Consider the following 22099-nt stretch of genomic DNA (forward strand, 5'->3'; position numbering starts at 1 on the left):
GCTTTCCCACAAGTGACCCCATTTTGGAAACTAGACCCTCCAAGGAACTTATCTAGATGCATAGTGATCACTTTGAACCCCCAGGTGCTTCACAAATTGATCCGTAAAAAAAGGACCTTTTTTTCACAAAAATTTTCTTTTAGCTTCAGTTTTTTCATTTTCACATGGGCAACAGGATAAAATGGATCCTAAAATTTGTTGTGCAATTTCTCCTGAGTACACCAATACCTCATATGTGGTCATAAACCACTGTTTGGGCTCACGGCAGGGCCCGGAAGGGAAGGAGCACCATTTGACTTTTTGAATGGAAAATTAGCTCCAATCGTTAGCGGACACCATGTCGCGTTTGGAGAGCCCCTGTGTACCTAAACATTGGAGCTCGCCCACAAGTGACCCCATTTTGCAAACTACATCCCCCAAGGAACTTATCTAGATGTGTGGTGGGAACTTTGAACCCCCAAGTGCTTCACAGAAGTTTATAACGCAGAGCAGGGAAAATAAAAAAATCATTTTTTTTCCTCAAAAATGATTTTTTAGCCCACTATTTTTTATTTTCACAAGGGTAACAGGAGAAATTGGACCACAAAAGTTGTTGTGCAATTTGTCCTGAGTACACCGATACCCCATATGTGGGTGAAACCACTGATTGGGCGCATGGGAGAGCTCAGAAAGGAAGGAGTGCGATTTTGGAATGCAGACTTTGATGGAATGTTCTGCGGGCATCATGTTGCGTTTGCAGAGCCCCTGATGTGCCTAAACAGTAGAAACCCCCCACATGTGACCCCATTTTGGAAACTAGACCCCCAAAGGAGCTTATCTAGATATGTAGTGAGCATTTTGAACCCACAAGTGCTTCACAGAAGTTTATAAACGCAGAGCCATGAAAATAAAAAAATCATTTTTTTCCCTCAAAAATGATTTTTTAGCCCACTATTTTTTATTTTCACAAGGGTAACAGGATAAATTGGACCCCAAAAGTTACTGTTCAGTTTGTCCTGAGTACGCTGGTACCCCATATGTGGGGGGGAACCACTGTTTGGGCACACTGCAGGGCTCAGAAGGGAAGGAGCGCCATTTGACTTTTTGAATGTAAAATTAGATCCAATCGTTAGCGGACACCATGTCGTGTTTGGAGATCCCCTGTGTGCCTAAACTTTGAAGCTTCCCCACAAATGACCCCATTTTGGAAACTAGACCCCTAAGGAACTTCTCTAGATGCATGGTGAGCATTTGAACCCCCAGGTGCTTCACAGAAGTGCATAGCGCAGAGACGTGAAAATAAAAATAATTTTTTTTACCTCAAAAAATGATTTTATAGCCCGCTATTTTTTATTTTCACAACGGTAACAGGAGAAATTGGACCCCAAAAGTTGTTGTCCAGTTTGTCCTGAGTACGCTGGTATCCCATATGTGGGGGGAACCACTGGGCACACGATTTTTAGCCTTCAATTTTTTATTTTCACAATGGTAACAGGAGAAATTGGACCCCAAAAGTTATTGTACAGATTGTCTTGAGTACGCTGGTACCCCATATGTGGGGGGGAAACCGCTGTTCGGGCACACGTCGGGGCTCGCAAGGGAAGTAGTGATGTTTTGAAATGCCGACTTGATGGAATGATCTGCGGGCGTCATGTTACGTTTGCAGAGCCTCTGATGTGCCTAAACAGTGGAAACCCCCCACAAGTGACCCCATTTTGGAAACTAGACCACCCAAGAAACTTATCTAGATGTGTGGTGAGCACTTTGAACCCCCAAGTGCTTCACAGAAGTTTATAACGCAGAGCCGTGAAAATAAAAAATCATTTTTTTCCACAAAAATCATTTTTTTAGCCCCCAATTTTTTATTTTCCCAAGGGTAACAGGAGAAATTAGACCCCCAACGTTGTTGTGCAATTTTTCCTGAGTACGCTGATACCCCATATGTGGGGGTAAACCACTGTTTGGGCACACGTCAGGGCTCGGAATGGAGGGAGCGCTGTTTGACTTTTTGAACGCAAAATTGGCTGGAATAAATCGTGGCGCCATGTCGCTTTCAGGGACCCTGTGATGTGCCTAAACAGTTGAAACCCCTCAATTCTAACTCCAACTCTAACCCCAACACACCCCTAACCCAACGCTAATCATAACCCTAACCACAACCCTAACCCCAACACACCCCTAATCCCAACTCTAACCCTAACCACAAGCCTTACCCTAATCCCAACCCCAACCCACCCCTAACCCTAATCTTTACCCTAATTCCACCCCTAGCCCTAATTCCAACCCTAACCCTAATTCTAACCCTAATTCCAACCCTAACTCTATTTCTAACCCTAACCCTAATTCCAACCCTAATTCTAATCCTAATGGAAAAATAAAAATATTTTTTTTCATTTTATTATGTGTGCCTACCTATGGGGGTGATAAACGGGGGGGTGTATTTACTTTTTTTTTTCATTTTGATCATTGTGAGAGTTTATCACAGTGATGAAAATGAAAAATGAATGGGCAGCCAGCAAATTCATGGGCGCCGTCATCTTGGAAAATGCCCGCCATTTTCCAAGATGGCGGCGCCCATGATCCGGAACGGCGAGACCCCGGGAGCCACAGCAGGACATCGGAGGTACTGGGGGGGGTGAGGGGGGGGGATCGGAAGGTGAAGGGGAGGGGGATCAGATGACGGCGGCGACCGATCGCTGCCGTCCGTCGGTGGCGGGGGCCCATCGCCCCCGCCAGTCGGTGTGGGGGGGGGGTCGGGTCTCGGTGTCCAGCCAAGTCCGATGCTATTGCAGCATCGGCCATGGCTGGATTGCAATATTTCACCAAATTTCATTGGTGAAATATTACAAATCGCTCTGATTGGCTGTTTCACTTTTAACAGCCAATCAGAGCGATCGTAGGCACGTGGCGGCTAAGCCACACCCCCTGGGTTTAACTCTAAGGTGTCTTCTGTGTGCGGGTCGGGTGACCTTTCAGTGACCCCGGTCACCCGATCCGCAGGGGGGCAATCAATTCATGACACCACATAGGCATCATGGGTCATATTGGCACAACTTTTCATGATGCCTATGTGGCGTCAAAGGTCGGGAAGGGTTAAGGGAACGATAGTCAATACATGGCCTTAATGAACCATCTTTCTTGGCCACAAAAAAAAACAGCACCTAAAGGTGAAGAGGATGGTCTAATATGACCCTTCTCCAACGACTCCTTGATATAAGACCGCATAGCATCATGTTCGGGTACCGATAAGTTGAAAAGCCGACCCTTGGGAAATTTACACCCGGGCATTAACTCAATTGCACAGTCATAACTCCTATGAGGAGGGAAAGACGCAGACTTATTCTCACTAATGCACAGAAAACACTGAAGTCACACAGCTTCGCCCCCACTATATCAGCACTCTGGTATATTCTGAAAGCAAAGCAAAAAGAGACCAATATAACAGGGGACAAAACAAACTGGCACAAGCAGTAACATATGGGCGGTGATTCAGCACAGCCCCAGCCGGAGCTGGCTGACCCGCACAAAGCAGAGACAGACAAAACTAGATTAAATGCAAACAGAATAGCAAATGAACCACTTAGCTGAATCATGCAGGGACAGAGCAGGAGACATCAGACCTCAGAAGGCACAGGAAGAAAATCACCAGCAGGGATAGAGGGAGTCAGCTGTCTCAAATCCCAATCTGAAACCCCAGATCTCCAATCGTCATCCTCATTATCAGGTGGCAAGCCTCTGTCAATCAGATCAGCTCCACTACCTCCAGTAACCACCAGAGGGAGCCCAGAAAGAGAACTCGCAACCCCTCTGTCAATCTGACCAGCTCCACTACCTTCAGTAATAACCAGAGGGAGGCCAGAAAGAGAATTCACAACAGTCTGCGCTCTGTTGTAGGTCTGCTCTCTGTTGTAGGTCTGCTCTCTGTTGTAGGTCTGCTCTCTGTTGTAGGTCTGCGCTCTGTTGTAGGTCTGCACTCTATTGTCCATCAGAACCCTCCGTATATCTGTACCATGTTCGCCTGCGTTTTTACACCTGCGGATTCCTATAATGGAATAGGTATAAAAATGCTGCGGGATCCGCACAAAGAATTGACATGCTGCGGAAAATAAACCACTGCGTTTCCACGCGTATTTATCCGCAGTATGTGTACAGCGGTTTTTGTTTTCCATAGGATAACATGGTACTGTACATCCCATGGAAAACCGCTGCGGATCCGCAGGGCCAAATCTGCTGCGGACCCACAGACGAAACCGCAACGTTTGCAAATACCCTTTGGACGAGCTAAACAGAATAATTGAGCTGTGGCATTTTTGTGCAAACAGAAGTAGACTTGTTTAAAACAAGTCTACTTCTGTTTGCACAAAAATGCACTTTTTTGCACAAAAATGCCACAAGTTGTGTTTGACGCGGGTCGCCGCATCTGTGGCGCGCCCCAGGAGTATGGTCGCCACAATGGCATTGCCTTCCTCCTAGGGAGTGTGATGTCATGCTTGGAAGCAATAAAGGGTCTCTCTGGCAGTTAACCACAACACACAACATAGTTCCCACTCCAGGCCAGCAGATGGAGCTCTGAACCCAAAACTGGGGGAAGAGCTGCTCTCTGGGGGCCAGGAAGGGGAAATTGAGGGAGTTCGTGTGAGGAGGGCAACGTGTGTGCACATGAGGAGAAGAGCTGGGAGATTGAGCAGAGAGTTCAGGCTCATTCCCAGCTATAGCGCATGATCTGGAGCCCGGTCTCCAAGGCTGTACGGACACTGATGGTCCTGCAACAGAAACCGGAGGAATAGGAAGCTGTAAATGCTCTATTCCCACATAAGACTCGGAGGCACAACAGCGACGTGTGAGCCAGAAGAAGAAGGCTACAGCTGTCTGCCATACGAGGGAGTTCTAAAGAGGATAAGCAAGTGGAACTTCAGTGTAACACAGTAATGCAAGTACCTAAAAATAAGCGCTAGGAAGGAGACTACACAACCCATCTGCATAGAGATTCTTAAGTTGCTTCAAGGCTAGCCAGCTCCTGTGCCATCTGTAATCTGGACCCTGGACTGCATTTGCCAAGCAAAGTAAAGGTAAAGAAACTGCACCCTGTTGCGTACTTGCCTTCTTCCTGCAAACTCTCCAGCACTGCTACATCTCTGTGCCAAACACTACACCCTCTTCCTCAACACCTTCCCTCTTCATCTACTCTGCCCTGGGACTACAGCCCTGCCTGTGGAGGGCTACACCATCATTGCTGCACCACACCATCTGTCCCAGAGGATCTGTCTGCAGCATCGGCTTAACACCTTCATTGCCGAGCACCACAGGTGGCGTCACGAATCATTCACTCATAAACTTTATTCCATCATTTCATCCCTTCTACATGGGCGCCCAGGGCCACGGACCAGGTCACCGCTGCTGTGACATCCCCCTCTGAGAGACCGGCCCGGTACCGAGTACCCCACAGCCCTGGGAGGGCGACCCACATCGTCAAAACAACGCATGCGGAGGCATCCGCATGGCCTGCGTACCCAATGCTAAAGATAGGTATGCAGGCCGCATGCAGATGTAGGCGGAGCTGACCGGAGGAGTTGCGGCAGTAGGCGGAGCTTCACGGTGGAAGTCCGCATCCCTCCGCAGCTCCTCCATATGCTAGTGTGAACCTAGCCTAAAGAGGAGCGCCCCGAGTCACTCACTGCAAACAGAGATCTTGAAAATATTTTGGAATTGAAAAACAAAGAGGGAATTTGTCACTTGTTTCATCCCTATTTTTGGAGGTTCATTTTGTATCATCTTTACTTTCTTAGACAAATTTATAAAACTCATGTATTATTATTACTACTTTTTGCGCCAAATCCGTCATTTTAACTTGAGCTCTTCAAAGCAGGCAAGTCCTAAAAAATTTCATTTATTTAGCCATATTTATGATTTACAACCTTTAAAAAAGAAATTATAAAAAATGCACAAAATGTCATTATCAAGTCCTCTTTCTCCCTGCAGTGGCAATGTGCATATTTAATTAATTAACTATTTAATTTAAGAGGAGCACTGCATGCCCTCTAGGTCTCCTTTCACTGGCATGTCAGGCAAGGAGAAACGAGGTGCATTATTACAAAGATTGCACAAGAGCGTCATTTCAACAAATGTGCAACAACAAAGACAAAAAGATTAACGCACTATCATCTTCGATGTGATCTGTTCTTCCTTAAAAATAGAGTCCGGCAGTAACTAAAGCCTGGGAATCTAGACAGGATGGATCTATGTTAATGGGCATCGCGGACCACCAAGTGATGGAGAACTGCCGGGTAATGGCAAACAAAAGGTTAACAGATGCGACTAATAGGGTAGTAGCAGGGAGGGAGCTCCTCACACTGGACCTATTGTGACTGAGGGGCTGTGATTGTCAGCGAGACGCCTCCCTCCATCAGCTGCACACACTCCACAGGCTGCTGCAGGTGAGCACGGTAAGGGATGCTGCTGCTGGTGCTGCTGCTGTGTGATGGGTGGGATGCTGTGCCCACTGAGCCCGCTCAGCAATTTGCTCTGGAAATGATAGTGATAAAATACTATAGATGCTCTGGATGTTGACTGGTATATATATATACATATATTTATTTTTTTTTCGTTGGGGACATCCTCATTATATTTCACTTTTACCTCTTTCCTTCCCAGACTGCATTTACGCAGACGATCAGGGCCTGGTGTCTGCGGTCATGTAGACTGCTCACCTGCACAGTAAATCTCACCGCCCCGATATGCCAGTGTGCATGGTGCTGATGAGACTGCATGCATGTGATGCTGAGGAGCATGGGGTATCACGTCATTTTTGGTGGATATATCTCTATTATGTTCCTGCTATGCAGGGATGCTGCTTTTTTTCCCCACAAAGTGATTGCATGGCATCAGGAAAGCCATGTCCTACTTATTTGTTGCATGGTTGCTGTGTACAGAATGCCTAGCACAAGAAGCACAGGATGCTGACTAGATCTATATGTATATATTGAAATGGGTGATAGGATTTGTCCTGTGGGTCCCTCAGCCTCCGAAGGTCATAGGCCTCAGGCACACGAGGTGCTGAGATGTACAGGCTGCAGTTCAGGTCGACTATTCGGGCCCGTCCATCTGTCCCCCAGTATTCTAGGTGAGAAGGCCCTGTTCACACATCAGATTTTCTTGTATATTTTCTATCTGCGTTTGTCACTGATAGAACACCAACCCATTATAGTCTCTCCATGCTGCTCACGGCTGTATTTTTGTGTACCGAGTGTCCACAAAAAAAAAAGTCACGGAATAAAATCATTACGGGTAACAAAAAAACTGACATCATCCTTGTTGCGTTCTATTGCTGCCCATTTCTCACGCAAAATAAATACAGAAAAAAAAACTGATGAAATACTGATGGTAAGAAAGGGCACACTGACCAAACACTGATGAAAAATATCCAAAATATTAATGAAAATTTGCACTGATGAGGGGCAGTAACCCCGAAACACAGTGTCTGCAAATTGAAGTTTTCGTTTTGGCTTTAATCCTAAGGCCAGGACCACACATGCGAGAATCTCAGACTAGTCTTGCTCCTTAATACCCGGCACTGCCACCGGCACTAGAGAGCGGAGAGTGCGGCTGCATGTATTTCTATGCAGCCGCACGCTCCACACCCGAGTGCCTGCGACAGTGCCGGGTATTAAGATGCGAGACTCGTCTGAGTTTCTCGCATGTGTGATCCTGGCCTAAGTCATATTGCAAGGCTTGTTAAAGTGTCAATAATGACTTTTAGAATTGCTACTTCCTATAGGTGGCACTAGAGTTCTAGTCTCAGAAGAGACTATTTGCATAACCTCATTTATAGCAGCCAAGGCATGTAAAAGTGTCTAAAGATGTGCCAAATTTGACTGGTGGTATGTGTAACAACCCTGCTGGCATCGCTGCATGGTCTCCCATCCCCCACACACCAACTTACTCACTGCTCCTAACCATGCTATAATTTCTGTCTGCTGCCAGCTCCATGCTCTGTGCCACTTGTCTCCTATCTGCTCTGTGCATGTTTCCTGGCTGTGTGCATAGGGGGGTGGCGCCAGAACTCTCTGGTTCTTAAGGAGTCAGGGTGCACCTGTCTAATGTGTCCCTGACCAATTACCAAGAGCCATCTAGTTTTTAGGGTAGCTCCACCCAGTGGGACCTTGCCTGTGCAATGTGTTAACTCAGTTAGTGTCTTGCTACTGAGCTGCCAGGTCTTTCTCTGTGTTCCTCCTTCTCTGGAGGCTTTACTCCTAGCTTTGCTTGGTACTTACTTCTCTGTCTGCCATCCAGGAGGCAGAATATCCTGGTCTCTGTGTCTTTGTTCTTGCCTTGCTTTGTACCTGTGTATTCTCTGGTCCCGGTGTCCTTGGCCCTGTCTCGTACTGTTGCCCTGTCTGAACTCTGTCCTACCTTTGTCTGTCTCCTTGTCTTTGGCTTCTTTCCCTCCTGTGTCTTTCCTTGTGTCTTCCCTGTCTGCTTGTGTTCCGTAATCTTGCGGCTCTGTTCGTGCGCCACTCTTGTGCAACTCTGCCTGCTCTGTACTCTTTAGACTCTGCCTTTGCTCTGTACTCTTGCGGTTCTGCTTGGTTCTGCTTCAGAACTTCTGCTTCTACTTGGTTCTGGTTCTGCTGCTGCAGAACCTCTTGCTGCTCTGATACTCTTCTCCACAGTCTTACAGCTCTGCTCGTGCTCTGCTCTCTTGAAACTCTGCCTGATCTGTACTCTTTAGGCTCTTCTTGTGCTCCGTACTCTTGCGGTTCTGCTTCAGAACTTCTCACTGCTCTACAGCTCTTCTCCGCAGCCTTGCGGTTCTCCTCCTGTGTGAACACGTCCAAACCTGTTCCGTCATACTCCACTCTGTCCTGTCAGTACCCATACCTGCTCCTCCTGTGTGAACAGGTCCAAACCTGTTCCGTCATGCTCCACTCTTCCTGTCTGTACCAGTATTAGCACCCGCTGTGTGAACGGGTCTCTACCTGTTCCTTCATACACCACGCCTGCCTGCCCCCGTGCCTCAGCCATGCCAGCCTGCCCAGTGTCTCAGCCGTGCCCACTTGCCCTGTGTCTCAGCCGTGCCCACTTGCCCTGTGTCTCAGCCGTGCCCACTTGCCCTGTGTCTCAGCCGTGCCCACTTGCCCTGTGTCTCAGCCGTGCCCGCTTGCCCTGTGTCTCAGCCGTGCCCGCATGCCAGTTTCTCAGCTGTACCTGCTTGCTCGTGTCTCTGCCGTGCCTGCCTGCCAGTGTCTCAGCTGTGCCACCGTCTCCCCAAGTGGGATCAGCAGCCACAGCCAGACACCACCCTGGAGTGGCACCTGGCAGCTGCCTGCCGCACAAGCCTGACCTCACCATCAGAGGCTCCAGTGAAAACCAAGGCAGCTGCCCTAGTCACGCCCCTTCCAGGGTAGTCTCGTTTGTGGCACAGTGGGGCAACAACCCCCTGGCTCACGCCCACCAGTCAGGGCGTGAGCGTGACAGTATGCACTCAGTGAGCACTAACTCATGAGCGTTACGAGGGGTCAGTCATTCAGTAATTTTGCACTTATTAGCTTAGTGGGGTGTTGCTATCCCATAGTTATGGTATTTTGCTATCATATGCCATATCTTTATAATTAGTGGGGTCTAACCTCTGGGAACCCAAAGAAGGTGAGAATGAAGGAGAAGCAGCTCCTATTTTTTATCTGCAAAGCGACTTTTCTGGCCAACCTGCTGGGCAGGAAACCTCAGCTGGCCTCACACACTTGAGGGAGGCCGACTGATCTTGTGTGCAGACCTTGGTGGCTGGGCACTTCTGCGCAGAGGAAAACCAGTGAAGTGGGTGCAGCGGTACAGCGCTCGCATTCATTCTCAGGATCGCAAACAACCACCAATTATAAAATTATAGACTATCCTACTTACCAAACTATCTAATTCTGTGCCACTTTGTGGTGTAATTATAGTGGATGCAAAAGCCGCAGTCACACCTGAGCTTAGACGAGACAAGAAGGTCCCTTTGGCCTATGTGAGAAGACCAGACTCACAGTAGTTGGGACCCTGTTGGAGATCTTGTACTGGAGCCCACTTGCTTCAGGTTACAGCACTGTTAAGGGGGTTGTACAAGATAATAAAAAATTAGAGTACATATGGCAACAATACATCTACACTAGTTAAAGGGAACCTGACAGGTATAAATATACTGTATACGGTATAAATTTCCAATCGACACATGAAGGGATCTTTAGAAAAAGTATTTCTTAAGTCCACTTTTAATATGCCAATCATGATTAGCTTTTACTACATACACTGTCTATTGTACCGGCGGAGGAAGCAGAGTACAGCGCTCAGCTACTTCCGGCAATCCCGTAGACAATCAATGGAACAGAAGTCGAGAAAGCATCCTCCAGTTATTTCAGGATGGGACTGCAGAGCCCCATTCTCATGTTTCCAGTTAAGGGATAAATGGTTACTTTGGGAATAACCCTTTAATATGATATCATATACCAAACTGTGGCAAAATTTAGGCACACAAATTAATTTGTCTAAACATAGGGTAGCATTAGTAAATGTGCCCCACTATTATTTAGTTAACAGATGCAATATCAAATTAATCAGAACAGAAGTTGAAAACAGATGTTAAAACATTAATTATAACAGAGGTGCAATATATTTGGCTGAGCTGTCATTGGGGAATAATTCCCATTCTGCGGGGATTTTTCTAGGCCCCCCTATAATTTCTGTGTACTCCCCTGACAGAGCTTGAATTGCTAAGCAAAATGGCACTTTGTATATAACTACAGTGAATCCAACAAATTGTGGTGATTCTGTAGTTGCATGCTTGTAGACAAATAAATAGCAGTGATTGATCCCGGCCTGGCACGGTGACACCATAGAGTCTCTCCAGGGAAGCTTCTCTGCTGCCTCCATAACAGGGTTTACTAATGGACTCCTTCCCTGAACATTGTACAGATGCAGCTCCAGGATCCTCTTCTCATCACTTCATCTCACTCTTGGACGAAGTCCTCTCGCACTTCTCTCTCACTCTCTCCATTAGGGAATTATAGTTTGCGTAGTCTGTTCTGAGTCTTCGCTCTTACAACGTTATGGATTGAATGAGGCAAGACAAAAAACAGTAATTTCGGGTGGAGAGGACCTTAGATGGTCACAAATGAATACAAATGACGTTTCAAAGAATATAACGTATGCAGCCAGGTAACATATCAGAGACAGATTAGTTTATGTGATTGCCATCTTTTGAAATGCTGGCACTATTACATGGCTGGCACAATAAGAACTTTTGCTCTAAACAGCTTCATTATTTTTGTCAAATGAGAAAAACAAGAACATCAATTGCGCAAAATTAATCCAAGGCCGTCTGGCCACCATCTGAACATTACTCAGGTTTTACTCACCAAGCATAGTCAACACCATTCCATGATGGTGTTGGTGGTGACGTTAATGGCGGCTCCCCCAAACCCTGGCAGAATCTGTCCTTTCCCAGACTTGAAGTCATGATGTGAGTGCCATGATGTGATCACACCTTTTAAAATGAACCTTGTCAGATGGTTCTTACCGAGCTTAATTTATACATGCAAGCTTGTAACAATGTCCATCTAGGGGTAAGATGACGTAATAGAAAAAAATAGAAAAAAAACTTTTTAAGAACCTTTAGTGGTGTCTGGCAGATATAACAAATTCTCTGGGAAATTGGTAGGTCTCCTCTTTTTCTGGGAGTCTTTCGGAGCATTTGGGAAGGTTGACAAGTATGGTCCAATTTGCCATCTCCAGACATGGATAGTTAGATAGTTGGAAGGGAACTTCATACTTTTCTACCCCAATTCCACCAGGCCCTTTTCTGGATTTTGAACACCGCTTAATTAAGAAAAATACTATTTTCTCCTGGGCTTGCGTCACCTTATATACTCTACCAGACACTGCCCCAGTGCTCTCACAGTCCAGGTCTCAGTGAGGTGCATGGTCACACCCATTAATTTATGGGGTCTCAATCAATTCAGCACTTCTCACTTTACTAGCCCCATCTGTCTGAAGGAGGTCGTCTCCTTGGTTCCTGTCTCCTACCAGCTTTAGGTTGACCATCTGATTCGCCTTGAGGCAAACCGCCGCCTATCTCCTAGCTGCCGGACCTTGACTCTCAATATAGATGTGTTATTCTCCACTACTGTATGTGCATAACATACTGGCTCAGATCTGCTCACCTGGACTTTGAGCTGACAAAATTACTTCAGGAAGCATGCATTCACACTTCCATCCAGGATCCTATGACTTTCTTGCAAATAAATTCTCTATCGGGCCTGTTTCTTCCTCATCTCCTTTTTATGCAGATGGTCTCCTCCACTCGGGGCAATCTCCCTTCTGTAAACTGCTGCAGCACACAGTTGAAGATGTTTTCACTGCTTATCTGCTAGTTACTACTCAGTAACAAGGCTCTTACACTATGCAGGCCCTGTGTTGCAACTGACACAGGTCCCCTGCAAATGACAACCTTTCTGTAGCAACTGACACACGCCCTCTGCAACTGACGCAAGCCCTCTGCAACTGACACTGGCCTTCTCCTGCAACTGACACTGGCCTTCTGCAAGTGACACTGGCCTTCTCCTGCAACTGACACTGGTTTCTCTCTCAACTGACACTGGCCTTCTCCTGCAACTGACACATGCCTTCTCCTGCAACTGACACTTGCTTTCTCCTTTGGGTCACCCACAGGGCAGGTGTGGGGATCACTCGGTACCGGGCCCTTTGTCTTAAAGGGATGTGTCTTGGTGGCAGTGACCCGGTCCGTGGCCCTGGGTGTCCATGTAAAATAGGTGGAATGAAGCTGAATAAAGTTTATAGGTAGATAATTTGTGACGCCACCTGTGGTACTTGGCAATGAAGGTGTTAAGCCGACGCTGCGGTGCAGACCCTCTGGGACAGATGGTATAAGGCAGCCAAGATAAAATACCTCTCCACAGGTAGAGCTGTTGTCCCAGGGCAGTTGTAGTAGATGTTGAGGTAGATGGTGTAGTGTTAGGCACAGAGGTGTAGCAGTGCAGAAGGGGTTGCAGGAAGGATTCAAAGAACACGACAGAGTGCAGTTTCCTTTACCTTTTACTGAATGTACAGTCCAGGATTCATATTACAGATGGTACAGGAGTTGGTCAGCCTGGAAGCAACTTGGGAATCACTCTATGCAGATGGGTTGCGTAGTCTCCTTTCTAGCGCTAATCTGAAGTACTTGTAGTTATGAATTACACTCAAGTTCCTCTTGCTTGCTCTTTCTCAGAACTCCACTCGCATGGCAGGCAGCTGTAGCCTTCTCTCTCTGGCTCACACATGTTGCTGCTGTGACTTCGAGTCTTAGATGGGAATAGAGCATTTACAGCCTCTTGTTCATCCGGTTTCTGCTGTGGTACCTTTAGTATCCACACAGCCTCAGACGCCGGGGTCCGGTCAATGCGCTTCAGCCAGGGGTGAGCTTAACTCCAGCTCAGTCCTCCCCAGCTCGTCTCCATACGTCTACACTCTTCCCCCTCCCTGCACACACTAACTTCCTTCCTCCCAACCACAGAGAGCAGCTCCTCAGCAGTTAGGTTCAGAGCTCCCTCTGCTGTCCTGGAGTAGGAACTGTGGTGGGTGCTGGAGTTACCTGGAGAGACCCTTTTATTGCTTCTAAGCATGACATCACACTCCCTAGGAGGGAGGTAATGCCACTGTGGCAACCGTACTCCTGGGGGAGCCACACCTTTAACTGACACATGCCTTCTCCTTTAACTGACACACTCCTTCTCTTGACACATGCCTTCTCCTGCAACTGACACTGGCCTTCTCCAGCAACTGAAACAGACCTTCAACTGACACAGGCCTTCTCCTTCAACTGACACTGGCTGTTAGGCGTCGGGTGCCTGTCGCTGCACAGCAGGAATCCCAAGCCTTGCATTTGGCAGTCTCCCATTCCTCTCCGGCCACAGAGGAGGCTGCTCAGCAGACTCGTCGATCCCAGCGCTCTGCTCAGACCAGCTCTATGGGTTTGGTTGCAGCTGCTACCTCTGGTCCAGCTATAGCAATGCATGCTGGTCAGCAGCGAGCTACTCCAGGGACTAAGTCCTCCTTCCGGTCCACTGAGCATGCCCGTGGGACGATCTCTCATTGGAGATCGGAGGTCACATGCTCAGGTCCTTCTCCAGCTTGGACTGGAGCATCAGGAAGGTCCCAGAAGGATGCTGCTGTAAAAGGTTCACCTGGCCGCTCGGCCATGCGCTAGTATAGACTGCATTACCAGACTATGAGGAGTGAGTGTTGTATGCATGCATGAATGTCTCTGGTGAATGACTCATTAAGAAACCCCTACCCTTAGTACGCATGTGTTGTGCAGCCTAGCCTGTTAAGCGCCCAGGCTTAAGTGTAGGTAGAGGCAGAACCTGAGACTGGCATCAGTGTCCACCGGTGGCTCTGCACGCCACGGTGCACGTGCTTGATACTCCACCATAGTCAGCGTCTATAGTGGCGTGCGCAGGTGCGACGCCGCGCGCTCAGAAGGTCTAGATGGACTCTGACCCCGTGCCCTTGGGGCAGAGTTCTGTGAACGCATTCTGTGCGCTCCGTTGCCGAGCTCTGTGAGTTAAACAGGCTCCGGCATTTATGTTCTGCGGTAGTGCTGCTCTGTGAGGTAACTGTTAGGGACGGCGGAATGCACTAAATATAAATAATAGGAAGTGCGTTCGCCGCCCGGGGTCCACCGTGCAGTAGGTGTAACAACCGCTGCTGAGTAATTGGGGACTCGCTATATGGCGGTATACTGCGCTCGGGTTAAACGTCACCCGAGGTGCGCAGAGCGGACTCTGTTAAACTTACAGAGGCGCTTTAGTATCAGTAAAGCATAAACGCCGAGCCTGTTAGCTTCACAGGTCTCAGCTGGCGTGCACACACGGTATATAGTCACAGGACACGGCACAAGGCAGAGGTCAGTGTCCGTCTTGACCTACCGTGTGTGCGGTGTTGCTACCGCGGACGCCAGTAAGTGCTGCTAAGTGCAGCGCGGCGGCAACTACTGCCGCTGTATGATAGTGCCGTGAGGCATGACACCATCGGACGCTAGTGTAGCAGTGCAGTAGGCACAGTGGCGTATGGCCACTGACTGGCGCTGGCTATCCTCTAATTCCCTATCCACATGCGTAATATGCAAGGGTAGGGGTTTCAAATGAGTCAGTCACCAGAATCACACATCCGTCACCATTCACACATCTAGCAAATAATGTCTATACTAGCCATGCGGGCCTTTTATAGTCATGCGCTTCCGGGACCTTCCAGGCCTCTGGGATGGGCCAATCAGATCAGGACAAGGACCTGAGCACGTGACCCCCGATCTCCACTGGGAGATCGTCTTGTGGGCATGCCCAGTAGCGCAGCAAGAGGACTTAGCCTCTGGAGTGATTTCCTGCAAAGCAGGTTGTGTTACCATTGCTGGTCCAGAGGTGGCAGCAACATCCAGACCCAGAGAGCTGGTCTGAGCAGGGCGCCTGGATCGCCGAGATTGCTGTGCAGGTCCCTGAGCGGTCGGAAAGGAATGGGAGACCGCTGGATATATGGCTCTGGATTCCTGCTGTGCAGCTGCAGGAATCCTAACAGTAACAGAATTCGACCTGTTCACACTGGGTGACGTTAACCCACGTGTGACCTTTTGTATGCCGCTTTATAGTTCCGCCATTACTAAGCAGCAGTTTACCACCCTGCACGGTGGACCCCGGGCTGCGAACGCACCTTATTATTATTTTATTATGTGGTGCGTTCCACCAGCCCTAACACTGGCCTTCTCCTGCAACTGACACAGGCCTTTTCCTGCAACTGAAACTGACCTTCTCCTGCAACTGACACAGGCCTTCTCCTGCAACTGACACAGGCCTTCTCCTGCAACTGACACAGGCCTTCTCCTGCAACTGACACAGGCCTTCTCCTGCAACTGACACAAGCCTTCTCCTGCAACTGACACTGGCCTTCTCCTTCAACTGACACTGACCTTCTCCTGCAACTGACACAGGCCTTCTCCTGCAACTGACACAAGCCTTCTCCTTCAACTGACACAAGCCTTCTCCTGCAACTGACACTGGCCTTCTCCTTCAACTGACACAAGCCTTCTCCTGCAACTGACACTGGCCTTCTCCTTCAACTGACACTGACCTCCTGCAACTGACACAGGCCTTCTCCTTCAACTGACACAAGCCTTCTCCTGCAACTGACACAGGCCTTCTCCTTCAACTGACACAAGCCTTCTCCTTCAACTGACACTGGCCTTCTCCTTCAACTGACACTGACCTTCTCCTGCAACTGACACAGGCCTTCTCCTGCAACTGACACAGGCCTTCTCCTTCAACTGACACAAGCCTTCTCCTGCAACTGACACTGGCCTTCTCCTTCAACTGACACTGGCCTTCTCCTGCAACTGACACAGGCCTTCTCCTTCAACTGACACAAGCCTTCTCCTGCAACTGACACTGGCCTTCTCCTTCAACTGACACAAGCCTTCTCCTGCAACTGACACAGGCCTTCTCCTTCAACTGACACAAGCCTTCTCCTGCAACTGACACAGGCCTTCTCCTTCAACTGACACAAGTCTTCTCCTGCAACTGACACAGGCCTTCTCCTTCAACTGACACAAGCCTTCTCGTGCAACTGATGCAGGCCCCCCTGCTGCATCTGACACTGAAGCCCTCAGCAAACACAGGCCCCCTGCAACAAACACAGGCCTTCTGCTGCAAATGAAATAGGCCCTCTGCAACTGACACAAGCCTTCTGCAATTGAAACTGGTCCCCTGCATTTGACACAGGCCCTCTGAAACTGGTAAAGGCCCAAATGAGACTGGCCCCCTGCAAGTGACATAGGCCTTCTGCTGCAACACTCAAACTCTCTGCTTGGCCTGTCTCGGTGGTTTGGAGATCAGATAGACTTGAATAACTCCTAAACTGCAATAATAGCATGATATCATTTCCCACAAGCACATGCAGAATGCATTGCGGAAAATTAATAGACAATTAAAACACAAACAAGTGCACTGAACATAATTCTCTTTGAGTGGTGGAAGCCCACAAACCTCACAGGTTATTATTTTCATCTGGCAGTGCTGTAGCCTGGCAATAAAATACAGTGGCATATACACACACAGTGGCAAAGAACAATGCAAATTCATAGAACATGTCCAACATAATACTTACAGTGTAACTGGAAAGAGACTACCCAGAGTCCACCTTACATGTGTACAGTGAAACCTCACTGAGCTGGCCACCCTGAATTGCATTTAAAATGGGTCTTCTAAAGGGGTGGTCTTCTCAAAAACCATACAACCAAGATGTCCATACATGCATAATATATGGTGGAACAGAATGAGAAATCTGGCCTGGATGAGAGCAGAGGTGGACATTTCATTGGTGCAACCTGTGCAGCCAGACAGGCGCCCAAGAGGAAAGAGGGGCCATTTCAGTGAGAGGAAAGGGGGGCCATTTCAGTGAGGCCTCTTGTGCCTGTCTGACAGTGATAAGGGGGTGGTCCGATCAAAGATGCTGATGTAAAATATCTAAACATTTTTTTATCCTGCTGTGAAATTGTATGTTATTACCTTTTTATCTAGTAGGAGAAAGACTATTGAATGAATATTACGTTCTCCCCGAGCCAAGTGCCTTATACCTCTTTTCTCTGATTTGTATAGGGGTCTTTACTAGCTTGCAGTGTGCACAGAGCCTAAAGACTCTTTAGGCTCTGTGCACACTGCATCAGAGCTCTACAATTAGGGTAGAGTCTGTGAAAAAACAAGATCTTTGTAACTAGTGTGAATTTGTAGTTTCCATTTCCATAGATAAATCCCAGATCCCAATTTCCCTATATATCACTTTCAGAGAGCGATTGATTTACAGTACACTGGCGCCCGGTTTTTATATTTCATTACACTGGTTCTGCTACTAAATCCTGTGCTTGTTCTAGTGATTTAGGTGTTTTTGGTCAGCTGAACAAATATGTCATCCATCAAGCATCTGGTGTATGCTGTCATCCAGTTCTTAAGGGAGCAGAGTCAGCGGCAAGTTTACACGTCAGACGAGCAAGAGAGTTTGGAAGGTAAATAATTAACATGGTCAATATTGGAGGCATACAAAAAGTCATAAAGCTAAAGGGCTATGCAAGTACTTTATGTTAATGGATTTCCTGAAAGGTTCATCCATTAATCAGCTACCGAATGTTTACAACTCCACTACTGTGTAGTAAGACATTCATGTGGACATGGGAAGGTGCACTCCATGGGCTCATCGGGGAGCCCTAGCCATATTGGGCAATACAATATCTGATTTATTGCATCTTAAACCTTGCTGTATTCACTGCACCCACGTGTGACATAATCCAAAAACCAGAAGGATACCCGCATCCCAGTTCAATCGTCTGTTTCAGATGTTCAACCTCACTGTTAGCATACCAAATCCAGACCTAGTGATGTAATCTGAGATGGGCCATATTAGCCTTACTGTATGTATGGAGAAAGTCTACGAAGTTTTGAAGTTAACCCCTATCCATAGGGTAGGAATAAACTTTCTGATCCTTGTAGTTTTCAGTGATGGCGCCCGCACTGATCCCCAAAACAGGCTCTGTAGAGCTCTATCTAAGGCTAGTTTCACATTTGCGGACTTCCAATCCATTTAGGCTGGTTTCACATTTGCGGATGGAGGGCTGCGGACTTCTCCGTGAAGCCCTGCCCCCTGCCGTGCCTCCTCCAGTCAGCTCCGCCTATTTCTTCATGCGGCCTGTGTACCCTATCTTTAACATTGGGTACGCAGGCCGTGCTGCAGTATGCGGATGCTGCCGTATGCGTTGTTTTGACGATGTCAATTACAGACCTCTCTCATCTTTTTAAGTGGGAGAACTTGCACAATTGGTGGCTGACTAAATACTTTTTTTCCCTACTGTATATAGAACTATGAGAGTCAAAATGAGAAAACAAATCCAGAAAATCACCTTGTCTGATTTGGCATTCGGTCATTAACAAAAGTTCATCCCAATATTTTGTTATATATCCTTTGTTGGCAATGACAGAGGTCAAACGTTTTCTGTAAGTCTTCACAAGGATGGCACACACTGTTGATGGTATGTTGGCCCATTCCTCCATGCAGATCTCCTCTAGAGCAGTTATGTTTTGGGCCTGTCGCTGGGCAACACGGACTTTCAAATCACTCCAAAGGTCTTCTATGGGGTTGAGATCTGGAGACTGGCTAGGCCACTCCAGGACCTTCATATGCTTCTTACGAAGCCACTCCTTTGTTGCCCTGGCTGTGTGCTTGGGATCATTATCATGCTGAATGACCCATCCATGTTTCATCTTCAATGCCCTTGCTGATGGACGGAGGTTTGCACTCAAAATCTCATGATACACGGCCCCTTTCATTCTTTCATGTGCATGGATCAGTGAGGCCGTACTAGGCCGTGGCCATAAGAGGGGGCCGACATGACAGGGTTGAGAGGGAAAAGTAGATGCAGGGGTTGTTGGTGAAGTTATAGTAGTGTACGGGGTTAAGTTACTGAGCTGGCTGAGCTGGGCGGGGTTAAGACAGGGGATGGTCAGAGGTATGGGGTCACGGGCTACTAGTATAAATAGGGGAAGCCATCTTAGAAGGACAACCATTTTAGGTACCCCTTAGTAGCAATACGAATCTCCCACCCACCCTTCCCCTTGTATCTGGTCTATGATTATATGTCTAAGTGCATTCAAGAATTATTATGCATTGTTTAATTGTATGTTCCTGTCACGGCAGTCAGGCGCGGGGGTGGTCATCAAAGTTGGTGAGGCTGGACGCTCTGGGGGGGGGGATCGGAATGAGGTCCTGGACTCCCTCCAGCGTGGGCTCAAGTGGACGAGCAGTTTAGGTATCCCGAGGAAGGAAAGAGGGGACTTGGATATGGTAATGGTCATGGCTAGGCGGTTTGTTTTGGTGCCTCTGAGCTGGTGCTTTACGGCTGGAGGTAAGACTCGACCTGGGGCCATGTGGGATTATTAACATCTTGGATTTTTGGTTTCGGGGCTTCGAGGACCGCCCCTCTGGGTTGTGATTTGCTGTAAAAATGTTTGTTTACGTTAATAAATGGCTGCTGTGGCCAAATTATCCAACAACCTGAGCATTTGTCTTTATTTATTGATAAGGATAGTGGTGAGAGGGAGAAGGGCTAAGGATCTGGGAAACTGAGTGGGGGTATGCCGGGATTACGGATAAAAGGTATAGAAGCTACGAAGAATCTCGAATACCCCATTGTCAAGTCATCCTGGTCCCTTTGCAGAGAAACAGCCCCAAAGCATGATGTTTCCACCCCCATGCTTCACAGTAGATATGGTTTTCTTTGGATGCAACTCAGCATTCTGTCTCCTGCAAACACAACGAGTTTTGTTTCTACCAAACAGTTCTACTTTGGTTTCATCAGACCATATGATATTCTCCCAATACTCTTCTGGATAATCCAAATGCTCTCTAGGAAACTTCAGACGGGCCCGGACATGTACTGGCTTAAGCAGGGGACACGTCAGGCACTGCAGGATCTAAGTCCCTGGTGGCGTAGTGTGTAGGCCGGGGTCACATTGCGCTATGGCAGTCCGTTAGATGGACTGCGTTACACCGCAGCATAACGCGGTGTAATGCAGTCCGTTACGCTGCCATTGACTCCCATTGTCAGGCGCATGGCGACGCATGTCGTAAAGTGGCATGCGCTCGCGATGTGCCGTCATTCAGTGATGGAGCCTCGGACGCGGGCTGCAGCGTCTCAGGCTCCGTCACCACTAGCACAAATGAATCATCTGCGATAGCGAGTATAGCATAACGCGATCGCGTTATGCTATACAGTTAACGCAGCCCGTCAACGCTATGCGTTGAACGTGTTGGGTTAACGCAATATGAACCTGGCCTAACTGATGGTAGCCTTTGTTACGGTGGTCCCAGCTCTATGCAGGTCATTCACTAGGTCCCCCGTGTGGGTCTGGGATTTTTGCTTTTTCTTGTAATCATTTTGACCCCACGGGGTGAGGTCTTGCGTGGAGCCCCAGATCAAGGGAGTCTTCCATTTTCTTATTATTGCTCCCACAGTTGATTTCATCACACCAAGCTGCTTGCCTATTGCAGATTCAGTCTTCCCAGCCTGGTGCAGGGCTACAATTTTGTTTCTGGTGTCCTTCGACAGCTCTTTGGTCTTCACCATAGTGGAGTTTGGAATGCGACTGTTTGAGGTTGTGGACAGGTGTCTTTTATACTGATAACAAGTTCAAACAGGTGCAATTATTACAGGTAATGAGTGGAGGACAGAGGAGCCTCTTAAAGAAGAAGTTAAAGGTCTGTGAGAGCCAGACATCTTGCATGTTTTTAGGTGACCAAATACTTATTTTCTACCATAATTTGCAAAATAAATCTTGCCAAATCAGACAAGGTGATTTTCTGAATTTGTTTTCTCATTTTGACTCTCATAGTTGTGGTCTACCTATGATGTCAGTTACAGGCCACTCTCATCTTTTTGAGTGGCAGAACTTGCACAATTGGTGGCTGACTAAATACTTTTTTTCCCCACTGTATGAGCAGTAGTTGACACAATAGACTCGATTCCCTGTGTAAAGATGAGCAGCATCTTATGAATTATTTGACAAAATCCCCAGTTTATTATTGTAGAGAACATTTGTGAATGAAGGAGATCTAATATTTGCTTGCAACTGAACAGCGGCCCCAAGAGTCACTGTTATTGGTGGGCCCTTGGCAATCCAGTCCAACACTGTGTATATGATCCAGGCTAGGAGAAATGTCATAGATTCCCAGCACGTGATGTTATACACTGGGTCTTCAGTACAATTCTGGTATATAAACAAGGAACATTTTAAATGAATAAGTATTGAAAAAAAGCACATCTGTTCTTACATCCCATCTTTCTTGCTCAGTGGCCATACAATGTTTGGAGACCGTCTTCAAAATCAGTTCTGAAGATATTCAGCTTGCAGCACCTGTCACCTTGGAGGAAGCATTCTCACAAGCACACTTGAAGGTAATTTATCACAGATATGTATACAATAGGCCCCGATTCATTTTGTTCCCCAGTCCTAATGAAGGGAGCGTTGCAGTAAGATGCACCAATATCATTAAGAGGTGTGCT

The 22099-nt window shown here is 47.6% G+C and overlaps 1 protein-coding gene across 3 annotated transcripts in view; it reads left to right on the forward strand.

The window, feature by feature from the left end:
* The first annotated feature begins 6381 nt into the window (after positions 1 to 6381).
* SGTB (small glutamine rich tetratricopeptide repeat co-chaperone beta) overlaps positions 6382 to 22099 on the forward strand; it is a 47000-nt gene continuing 31282 nt past the window's right edge. The window contains exons 1-3 of one of the 3 annotated variants that reach the window (XM_073584228.1): positions 6382 to 6422; positions 17921 to 18052; positions 21888 to 21991. In XM_073584228.1, coding sequence (XP_073440329.1) covers positions 17953 to 18052; positions 21888 to 21991 — 204 coding nt within the window. In that variant the 5' untranslated portion in view covers positions 6382 to 6422; positions 17921 to 17952. Of the gene's footprint in view, positions 6423 to 6616; positions 6771 to 17920; positions 18053 to 21887; positions 21992 to 22099 lie in introns of those variants that run through there. The other 2 variants (XM_073584230.1, XM_073584229.1) reach the window with 2 other exon arrangements.

The sequence above is a fragment of the Dendrobates tinctorius genome, unplaced genomic scaffold (genome assembly GCF_039654945.1).
Source record: "Dendrobates tinctorius isolate UK_male_01 unplaced genomic scaffold, ASM3965494v1 ptg000083l, whole genome shotgun sequence".
Lineage (NCBI taxonomy): Eukaryota > Metazoa > Chordata > Amphibia > Anura > Dendrobatidae > Dendrobates > Dendrobates tinctorius.